The 11763-nt window shown below is 30.7% G+C and overlaps 1 protein-coding gene across 4 annotated transcripts in view; it reads left to right on the forward strand.

Moving 5' to 3' along the window:
- LRBA (LPS responsive beige-like anchor protein) overlaps positions 1 to 11763 on the forward strand; it is a 1037640-nt gene that overhangs the window by 492942 nt on the left and 532935 nt on the right. For all 4 annotated transcript variants that reach the window (XM_077139839.1, XM_077139840.1, XM_077139843.1 and 1 more), the window contains one exon: positions 9960 to 10126. In XM_077139839.1, coding sequence (XP_076995954.1) covers positions 9960 to 10126 — 167 coding nt within the window. The remainder of the gene's footprint in view (positions 1 to 9959; positions 10127 to 11763) is intronic.

Here is an 11763-nt window from a genome sequence, read left to right on the forward strand (position 1 = left end):
TAACAAATATCTTATAGAAGTAAAAAAACAAGTTATTTATTATCAAAAGGTCAAAGTAAACATTTAGACCCTAAATTTTTTAATTGTTAAAAAAGTATTGTTTGAGGGTGGACCATGGTGCTTCAGCAGGCAGAGATCTTTCCTGCCTTTCCGGAGAGCCGGGTTTGAGTCGCAGTGCCTGCCCATGCTAAAAAAGAAAGTATTGTTGAGGATTGCAGTTTGTAGAGATAAGAACCATATGTATTGTGTCCCATCTATTAAGACAAAAAGAAATGGAAGAGATACTTTGATACGTGTTCTATCACGTTTTAACATTGAATGCTATTTTGAGTGCATGGTGGGAGAACGGAATGATGCCATATTTGTTTCATTGGCTTGTTTTTTCATGCTAAGAGAAATCAGTACTTTGATGACAGAGGAATTATTTCAGGATTAAAGGTGGCTGTCACATATTGTCGTTGGTTGACTTTTGTTTGTTAGTGAGGTTTTTAAGCTTTCATTTCTTTAAGTCTTTTAAGGAATCTGTAAGATTTCTGTTGATAGATTTTTTTTGAGGGGGTGGGGCATGGGCAGGCACTGGTAATCGAACCAGGGTCTCCGGCTTGGCAGACAAGAACTCTGCCTGCTGAGCCACCATTGCCCACCCTGTTGGTAGATTTTTTATTGATTTTTTTACGTTTAGACTTTAAATTTGAGGTCAGGGATCAAGCGCAAAGATCTCCAAAAATGAAATATTGAGAAGTTTCTTCATTTACTAAAATCCCTCTGTTGTTATCTCTTAGGTGATTTGCCTTTTAAATGGTTTCCAATAAGACAATTGATTTATAATGTAGGCTATTTTTAGACAAATTTTAAGTTAAGGTTAATAAACTTAAAAGTGTTTAACAAAAGTATGTGTAGTTAATTTAAAATATAATACTCTGTGTTTAGCCATTAAAAGGAAAGAAGTTAGAACTATATGTCTTGACATGGAATGATGTATAGTTTAACTATCCCACTTATTTTTAGGAACCTCATTCTACTCTTAACTATAACTTTCTCTGTGGAATACAACTGACCAAATAAAAAGGAGGTAGAAGAGAGAACTTTCTTTTTATTACATATAATTCATTACTTTTTAGGTTTTTTTCTAAAGTAAGTATGTTTCTTACAAAAAAAACTTTTTAAAATAAGTTATAAATATAAAATTTGTAAAACCAACACTCATTGGTTAATTAATATTAAATATACCTAAATTAGAGAAAATGCTTCTATAGTATTTTAATGATTTCAGCCTTGAAAATTTTAAGTGGAATTTTACTTTTTCACAATAAAATAAAAATTTGCTCTTTAGTCGGTTTTTAATAAAGCATATTATCCTAAAAACATATTTTTAGAAATAGTGCACATTTGCCATTATTAATATACTGCTTTTTCTTGATACTGAAAGAAACAGGAAGCGAGAAGTCCTTTATACTTCTTTCTAATCACAGCCCATCTCAGCCCCATTAAGGTAACCTCCCACCTGAATTTTATGGAATGTCTTATTTACTTTTTTTTTCTTAAGTATGCTTCCTTAAAGACATAATTTCTTTACCAATTTTGAACTTTATTAAATGCAGTAATAAAGTGTATTTTTTTCTTGGCATTTTAGTTCAACATTATGTTTGTAAAATTAATATTTTTTTTTACATTTTCCTATTCATTTCATTTTCATTACTTTATAGTATTCCATATTATGAGAATACCACTATTTTTCAAAACTTTTTACTGCTGAAAAGTTGTTGCCAGTTTTTAAGTATTATGAGCAATGCTCCTTTGAACGTTTGTGTCTTTTGATGTACATCCATATGAACTTTTGTAGGATGGAATTACGTGGCTGTGAAGTATTTATCTTCAATTTTGAATAGATATTGCCACACTGTTTTGCAAAAGTGTATACTGCTCTAAACATCAGTGTATACATGTTTCCATTCCTCATCAGTTTTATCAGTGGTTTCTATTTTAGCATTCTGATAGTTGTGTAGTAGCACCTTGCTGTATGTTCATTTTGGATTTTTTTTATAAGTGTCTGTTTTTTTCCTACTTGTTAACCATTCTCATTTTTACTTTTGTGAAATGCCTATTTAAGTCTCTTGCCAAGTTTAGTATTGGTTATCGATATTTTTCCTTTTTGATTTATATGTTATTTATATATTTGGAATATGAGTCCATATCTTGATATGAGTATTTTTACTACTTTCTCCCTCTTGTACCCTGCCTATCCACTTTTTAAAAAATTCTTAAATAACACTATTTAACTATAATTTACATGTAATAGCATATACTAATTTTACATTTGCAGTTTGATGAGTTTTAACAAATGTACATACCTGTTTAACTGCCACAGTGACGGTATAAATGTTTTCTATCACCCCAGAGAGTTCTCTCATGATCCTTTGTGGCCAGTCCCTCCCCACATATACATACTTAGCCCCAAGCAAGTGATCTGATTTCTGTCATTATAGGTTTGACTTTTCTAAAACTTTGTATAAATGGAATCATGCAGAAGGTGCCCAAGGGTCTGGATTCTTTGGGTCAGCATTAAGTTTTTGAAATTTAGTCATGCTTTTTTCCTAGTTTTTATGTTTTGTTGAATTTCTTATATTTGATTTTAAGTATAACCTATTTGTGGTAAATATATTTGGTCTTGTAAGTCTAATATGAGTGAGGGAATTTTGTCTTGCATGCTTAAAAAAAAAGCTGGTTAGGTATATATGTTCAGTTAAATTATGATAGGTATTTTTTAAGATCATCTAGTTTTTTGCAGATTGGCAAAAAACTGTATGTATCAGTAGTTTGTTTCTTTTTATTGCTAAGTATTATTACCTTGTTTATTCATGAACTTATTAACGGATATTGGATTCTTTCCAGTGTTTGACTTGTATGACTAAAAGCATATTGACATTTTTATATTTTATTTTTTTGAAATATGCATTTATTGTGGAAAAATTCATTTTTGGAAGACACCAACAAGTGGAATTGCTAGGTACAATTGTAAATATATGTTTAACATTATGAGAAACTGCCAAACTGTTTTCTAAGGTAGGTATGAGAGTTCTAGTTGCTCCACATCATTGTCAGTCCTTAGTATTGTCAAATTTTTTTATTTTAGCCCTTCTAGTGGATATGTAATGATAGCTTATTTTGATTTTAATTTGCATTTCCCTACTAACTAAACATGTTTTCATGTTCTTATTGTCCATTTGTATATCTTTTGTGAATTGATTTTTCAAATCCTTTGCCCATTATTTTGATGTTTAAATTATAGGAGTTCTTTATATATTCCATAAAGAAGTAATTTGTTAGTTATATGAATGGTGAATATTGTTTTCCAGTTTGCAATCTACAATTTCATTTTTTAAATAATGTTTTTCAGATAGCAGATGCTATGAATTTTGATGAAATCTGATATTTCAATTTTTTTCTTCTGTAAAGGTTATGATTTTCTATTATGGTTTATTTTATACTGTCCAGTCTAAGAATTCACAGGCTTTTTAAGTTAAGATCTTCTACCAGGTTTCTTATAGAAGTTTTATAGTTTTAACTTTTATATCTAGATCTGTGATCCATTTTGAATTTAATATTTATATATAGCTTGACGTGAAGAAAAATCTTTTTTTTCCCACAGGGATATCCAGATATTTCAGCATCAGTTTGTTAAAAACATATTCTTACTTCATTTAATAACCTAAACTCTTTTGATTTTTATAGCTTTATAGCAAGTTTTGAAATAAAGTCCAATGCTTTTTTCTACAAAATTGTTTTGCTGTTTTTGTTCTTTTCTGTTTCCATATACATTTTAGAATTAGATTTTCAATTTCTATTAAGAAATCTCTTAAAATTTTGATTATGTTGAATTTATAAAATCAACTTAAGGGTAGTAGACATTTTAACAATATTAAATTTTCTAATCTATGAACATTGTATATTGCACTATTGTCTAGTCTTTTAAAATTTCCCTTTAGTGATCTTTTATAGGTTTCATTGTACAGATATGTCCACATCTGCTAAATATATGCTAAGAATTTCATATTCTTAATGCTATTGTAAATGTTATTTCTTTATTTTAATTTTCTGGTTGTTTTAATTTTATGTTTAATTTTTTGCTAGTATATAGAAATACTATTCATTTTTAGTATGTTTAATGTCCAGAGGATATGTAGTGAAGTGCCTTTTCTTTCATTCCTGATTTTGGTAATTTGTGTCTTCTCTTTTTTTTTTTTCCCTTGAGCATTCTGGCTAGATATCTATCAATTTTTTTGATGTTTTTAAAAAAACAGCTGATGGTTTTATTATTTTTTCTCTATGAGTTTTTTTCTTTTTTTAATTTGCTGTACCCTTTATTATGACCTTTGTTTAGTTTTTTATTCATTTGCTCTTCTTTGATAGATATGTAAGGTCATTAATTTTAGGTAGAAGTTTAGATCATTGATTTCAGCATTTACTTCTTTTTAAAATGTAAACATTTAAACCTATACATTTCATTTTAAACACTGCTTTAACTGATACACATAAATTTTGATATGTTGTATTTCATTCAGTTGAAAATATTTTCCAATTTGCCTTGTGATTTCATCTTTGATCCATGGATTGTTTAGGTGAATTGTTTTATTACTAATTATTTTGGAATTCCTCAGATATTAGTGTTTCTTTTTTCACTCTATGCATAAACAGTTCTTTAATCCACCAAAGAATCTGTGGACATCTAAAATTCTCGATCTCTTTCTCTGCATGGTTTCTTCATCTCTCGTAGTTTTCCTTCAAATTCTAGCCATCTCATCCTCTCAGTCAGCAATTTTAAGCTGCTTTCATGTGCAAAAGCTATAAGAAAATTCTATTTCTTTGCCTTTAAAATGTCTTGAAGATATTTGGAGAATAGCCTGTAAACGAGTATGTCTGGAATATAGGATGCATGGACAGCCATGTTGAAAGATATTGTACCATATAACTGAATTATATAAGGTCACAAATTCTAGCTAGTAAATTTTGGCCCCAATTTAAAAATATTTTAGATAGTCTTTTACTTTTTGAGGGTGGTGTATATAAATATCAGTGCTATATCAAAGTAATTCCTTCTGACATAATTCTGGAGCAGTTCATAAGAGACCAGTTAGCACATAATTTCAAGAGGTGAGTTGTGAACTAATAAAGATATGTATAAGGGCAGCAAAAATAAAGTGATTAAAAGGCTTGCTAAAATTGAATGAATGGAAAAGTGAGAAGTCAGGAATAACAATACATAGAAAAATTATGTAGTAAATAGAAAAATTACTCTTTTTGAGTATAGTAGCATGTTTTAGGATGAAGATGGTTGATCAGTCTTGAACATTTCTAATTTTAGTTGCTTTTTGGACCAGTGGAGGTAATTCTATTGATTTGTAATGTGGACTTGGAATTTAGGAAAAGAGTTGGGTCAGATATGAAGATTTGAAAGCTAAGCCTAAATTGATGACTGTAGATGATATGGAACTGGATGACATTGCCAAAGAGTATTTGATAAAACCTTGGGAAAAGGCCAGCATTTCATAATATAAACTAATTAAACAAAAAGCCTGACTATCAAGAAGGGTGATCAGAGATGGTAGGAAGAAACCAGACAAAGCTACTTAATTTTAAGTTTGCTCTTCTGAGCTTTCATGGTACATCTTTGCAGGATGATTAGCAAAGTTAGAGGTATAAAGTGAAAAGGAAACATTAGTGGGATATTGTCTCTTTTTCTTCATTTACATTTAAAGAGCCAAAATAATCACTTGAATTATAAATGAACAATTTAAATTGTTTTCTCTTTAGTTATTAATGTATCTTTTTTATTATAAGTGACTGAATTTATTTTAAACATTGGTTTATTTCTCTTCTTTTTTACTTTATGAGTATTGCAGTGGTAAATCTTAGGCTTCTTTAGCAATAATCAGGTAAGATTGAATTGTTAGTTCCAAAGATGCTTATTTCTTTTCTTCTTAGATTCAGATATTTTTAAATTCATGTTGTGATAGTATACTACCCAATTTATGTGCTTCTCAAAGTAGAAAAGCATAAATGATGATGTAATGTATATGAACTTCTGCATAAAATAAAGCGGAATGAAAATTTGAAACCCAATCCTTTATTCTATTGATAAATGGTATTTTTAGGCAGGGTCTCGTGGGGTACCTCCTTTCAACCTCCAAACACGTGCATGCACACATATACATACCTTTGTACATCACTGATGTGTGACATGTATTTAATCTTGAAGTAAATATTCTGTTTTTTAATTTGAATGATATGACATATATATGTTGCCTCCTATGAAACGGAGCTCGAAGGATATTAAGGAATGATGAGAAAGAAAGAAAAGAAGAAAGGAAGGAAGGAGGGAGGGAGGGAGGAAGGAAGGAAGGAAGAAAGGAAAGAAAGAAAGAAAGAGAGAGAGAGAGAAAAGAAAGAAAGGAAGGAAGGGAGGGAGGGAGGAAGGAAGGAAGGAAGGGAGGAAAAGAAAGAAAGAAAGACACAGACAGGCTCAGGGGGTCTGAAGCTTAAGTTTACATCAGACAGACTTCAGACCCCCTGAACCCATCTGTGTCTGTCCTTTTTTTCTTTCTTTCTTTCTTTCTCTCTTTGTCGTCATTCCTTAATATCCTTTGAGCTCTGTTTCAATAGGAAGCAACATATATAGAATTTATTATTGGTTTTTAATAAGAATGTTCAAATTACATTGTAAAGATATATTTTTTAAATGTATAGATACAAGTTCATTATATACTTATGAAGTCTTCTTGTTTGGTTTCCTTTTATCATGTTTTGAGGTCAAATGTAACTCTAATGCTCCACAAAGAGACAGAGATTGATAATCAGGAAAGAATAGTCCTTTAATGTGATTTATATCTATGGATTTTATGTCAGATATGAAAAGTTGCTGTTCAGATTGTAAAGGAAGATCCATTAAAGACACTTTAAACCATTTTGCTCTTTACCTTACCTTGGACTCCTGTTTTTAGAATTATGCCTTTTCAAGTAAACTTTAAAGTAATAACTTATCAAGTGTTTACAAAATGTAATTTGATTATGTTCAAATTAATGAAAGATAGAAATAATGGCCTGTTTCATAATGTCTGTTTTGGTACTTTTAATGCTGTTTAATGTGAAGAGATGTGATTTTATGGGAGGGGGGCAGGGTTAGATGGTGGTGGAGAAGGGTACCAGAAAGTAATGACTTTATAATTTTCATTAAAAATCTGAATTTCCTCTTATCAGGTGAGGTTAGTCAAAGGCAGATTATGGATTCAATAGAGAGTGTAGGAAGTATAAAAATTCTACAAATGTCTATCAGTTTGTACTGTTGGATTTAAAATATAGTTGAACTAGATATAAAGTAACCTATAGAATTCTTCCTGGTTCTTGAGCAGTCTCTGGAAATATCACATATCAGTGACATTTTGTTACATGGAGTAATTTCTAGTTATCTTCATTTCAACTACTGTCCTTCCACATATTTTTTCTTTTGTTTGCACAATCATATTTTTGACAGATTGAACTGTGGTTATTTGACTCAGTTTTTGTTTTTCTTCCACATACTCTAGATGACATTCTGCCTTTAATTTCTTTTAAATTAATCTAGTTCCTAGCATGACTTATTTTCTCTCCATTAGTATTTAGAAAAAAGAAGTTGTTTGACTTTACCTATATATGTAAAGTACCCTCTCTGAGGTTGCCCCAAATTTTTTAATTGATGAATTCTTAGAGCTAATATAATCCCTCCATTTTGCGGATGAGGACATTCAGACCAAAAGAGGTAAAGTGAGTTGCCCAAAACTGGTAGGAGTTGTTAGCAGTGTTTTTGTTTTACCTCCCAACCTAATGTTCTTTCATATGTACTTTGAATCTCAGTGACTTTTCTCCATCCCCTTTGTATTCTAAACTTCCTTAATGGTTTACTTTTTCTGTACTTTGTACTTGGGTCTCACTGTATTGCTTCTCCTCTCCAAAATTGATCCATGTTTTTCTGTCTTTGCCTTTGCTTATACAAGTCTCTTTATTCCTACCTACAAATCACTTAAACCTATCAAATGTCTCCATTTCTTGTCTGTCATTGTAATGTTTGTATACCACATTACTTTCTATATACCTTTTAACTTGAAGTCATTTTTAGGTTCATATTATAATCAATTATATACTTTTATTAACACTTCCTTTTTCCCAGTTTGAAGGCAATGAGGATTCCTCAGGGTAGGGCTATCAAATTCATCCTTTGATCCCTATGGCGTGTTATTTTGCACATACTAACTGAGATATTTGATTTCTTATGTATATACTGCATGTATACCATATCAGTAGGGTTGCTTTGGCTTGTAAGTAATAGAAAACCCAACTCATACTGGCATATAATGAACAAGAGTGTATTGGCTCTCATAAACTAGAAATTACATTGTCTTTAGGATTTGATTGATCCAGAATTTTACAGCCCCATCTGGAATAAGTTCCATTTTTCTGTAATTTCTCATAGTTCTTCTCCGTTTGGGTTTTTGTTTCCTTCCCAGGCTAGTTTCCCTCATGGTACAAATAAAGCTTCCAACACTCCTGCCCTGCACTTCCTCTTTTATACTTTGAGAGGAGTGAAGGAAATAACCAATGAAAATTCTTAGATTTACTCTTACTGTACCAATTAAGTCCATTGCCCTTCCCTGAGCCAGGGTGTCAATATGGATTATTACTCTGATTGTTTTGGGACATTTAGGACGCTACCTTGTCGCTGGGGTTAGGATCAGGTGTGTGGGGGAGAATTCTATCCAAACTATTTTATATTAGGAGAGATGGGCAACCACAATACATATCGTGTATATAAACTAGTAATATTTTTTCCAACATCAAATTCATGTTACTTATTAGAAGTTGTGTATACATATGTGTATGTATGTGAGCTTCTGTTTGGAGGTTAAGAGAATAGACCCTATTAATAGAATAAAGGATCTCAAGTTTATATCAATCTTTATCTTTTCCTATTTTAAGCAGTGAATTAACGAGAAACTGTAGTATCATGCAAATGACATCACAAGTATCTGAATTCCAAAAGAAAAGAATTAAGCCTTTTGGAAACCAGGAATTCAATTGCATCTGATTATTGATAAAGAATCCTTTTTTTTTTTTTTTTTTTTGACAAACTAGAGGCTATCTAATTAATGATGTCTAAATTTCAGACTTTGCTATATATAGAAATCACCTGGGAATCTTATTAAAATCCAAATTCTGATTTAGAAAGCTTGGGTGGGCCCTGTGATTCTACTTTTTATACTTTCCCAGGTTATTCCAGTACTGTGGTTATTTTCTGATGTTGAGAACAGATTACTATTTTAAACTACCATCTTTTCTTTTCTATACTGCAGCAGTCTCATAATTTGACTCCCTACTTAACTTCTCTTGTCCCACTATAAGTCATTCTCTAAAAAGCAGCTATAGTGATCTTTTCAGTGTATGTATTGATCATATCACTATTCTGCTTAAAACCTTCTACTGGCCTTCCACTGATATTCCATTGCATTAGAATAAAATCTAATCTCTGTCCCATTAACTACATAGTACTTAGTTATGCAACCCCTGCCTACCTCTCCAAACTCATTTCATGTCATTCTTATTTGCTATGCCTCAGGTCTTTTTTAGCTATCCTTCAGGCTGCTTGTATTGTTGGGCCCCTGTATCTTCACATGACTGGCTTCTTTACATCATTCAGGTCTCTGCTTAAATTCACCACTTCTGAATATATCTAATCATTGAGTTCAGAGAAATAAATTCTTGGGGGTTATTATACTGAAATAGTAGATCACTAAATCTCAGTTCATTTAACATGGAATATAAAAGTAGCTTTCAAGTTTGATTGCTTTGATTTATGTTAAATATTATTTGATGATGCATTTTAAACTTTTTTCCATACTTTTTAGTGATACTAATTTTTTTTTCAATCCAAGTCACTGTGTGCCCAGTATTCTGCAGACAAACGAGAAGATGAGAAGATGTGTGATAATTTGATAAGAGCAGCTAAATATCGAGACCATGTGACAGCAACTCAACTAATCCAGAAAATTATCAACATCCTCACAGACAAGCATGGAGCCTGGGGAAATTCAGCAGTGAGGTAAAGGAATACCTTTAGGATTTTCCCAGTGATTTTCTATAGATGACCCAGGTTTAGATAAGTGGCTCTGGATAGATCAAGGCCAGATGAAGAACGGAGTAATTTAAATTTGTATTTTATCATCTACTATGAATTTAATGCAAAGGGGAAGAAGAAACTCGTTATAGTTATAGATCTTTGCAGTTATTTCAGTTACTTCTAAAAGAATATTTGCTCATGTATGTTTATTTATTTGGAAGTGAACTGTTAAGGGAAACTAACGAATTATTAGGCACAGTTTTAGCTGAATTTATATAAGTATATTTTATTTTAAAAACCTATTCTCTATTTTACACTTTGAAGTTTTTAACACATAAATGTGGGACCATAAAATGTCTTTTTTTTAAATTGTGTTGCAAATTGCGTAACTATTTGATAAAAGTGGTTAAAAACCTTTAGAAATATCACCTTTAGAATTTTATTCAATATATCTACCTCCTTTTGCAATTACCAGACTGAACATATTATTCTTGATTCTACTTTATAGAAGCAAAATAATTATATCATATTTTAGGACTAAAGAATTCAGGTCAAATTGTGAAAGTTAGTATCCAGGGAATGTTTTATACTATAAATTTTAGAAACAGGTTTTCACTCATTTCAAGTAAAGTTAATTTTTAAAGTTTTATGTTTTCAGTTAGAAAGAGTATGTTTTTAATTGTTCATAACTTTTTCTCAAAGACAATAGCAAAAATATGAAAATAGTAAGTTATTTTTGTTTTGGGTAAAATTGGATTATACTTATGTTTTATCAACTAATGTGTCTAGCAGACACTGGAGTTTAGTTTTAGAAGTTTTCCAGTATAAAGAAAATAATTTTTAATTTTTTCAAAGGTAAACCTTAGAAACTTTGAGTTGAAAGCTTGTTATGGGATGTTTTGGTTTTGCGTGCAGTAGTTATTAATATGGAGTAGATATTTAACTCATCATACTTATTATGCAGAATAGTTACAAATAATGAATTGAATTCCGAGGATATCATTTTTGGTATTTGGAAGAAGAAATGCAGGGCAAAATGTCAGAATAATGTTGGGAATATATATATTTTTTTATTTAATCCTATTCCAGTTGATTTCAGCAGCAAAAGTGGTTGTGGGAATGATGTGTCACAGGACCAGACATCTCTGGTGCTTTATTCTCCCAACACCTAAAAGCCTGTGAGTGGGTATGGGCGTTGCGGTTAAGGATGGATAGGTGTATTGATTTTAGAGTTTCAAGATACTTTAATGTTTCAGATTTTACGTGGTCATTTTGACATGAGCTACTAATTAGGATATTACTTTGTTGTAGTATTTAACACATATGGGAACTCAAAACAGATTTGTTGAAATAAAATTTTAATGAATTTTTCACCTAAAAGTCATTTCAAAATTTGAAAACTTGAAAAACTTTAGGTAACTAATGCTAAGACTAGGTCATTCTTATGAAATAGAAATTATTTCTAATGATTACTGTATATTTCTATAGCTCAGTGTATCTGTGCTACCAAAATGAAAACATTGTTTTTTTGAGTGATTTTGGTATAATAAAGTTTCTTGGAAAATTAAATGGACTGTGAAATATATTTATGTAGAAATAATTACTGTTTCTTTAATAGA

Source organism: Tamandua tetradactyla, chromosome 22 (assembly GCF_023851605.1).
Source record: "Tamandua tetradactyla isolate mTamTet1 chromosome 22, mTamTet1.pri, whole genome shotgun sequence".
Lineage (NCBI taxonomy): Eukaryota > Metazoa > Chordata > Mammalia > Pilosa > Myrmecophagidae > Tamandua > Tamandua tetradactyla.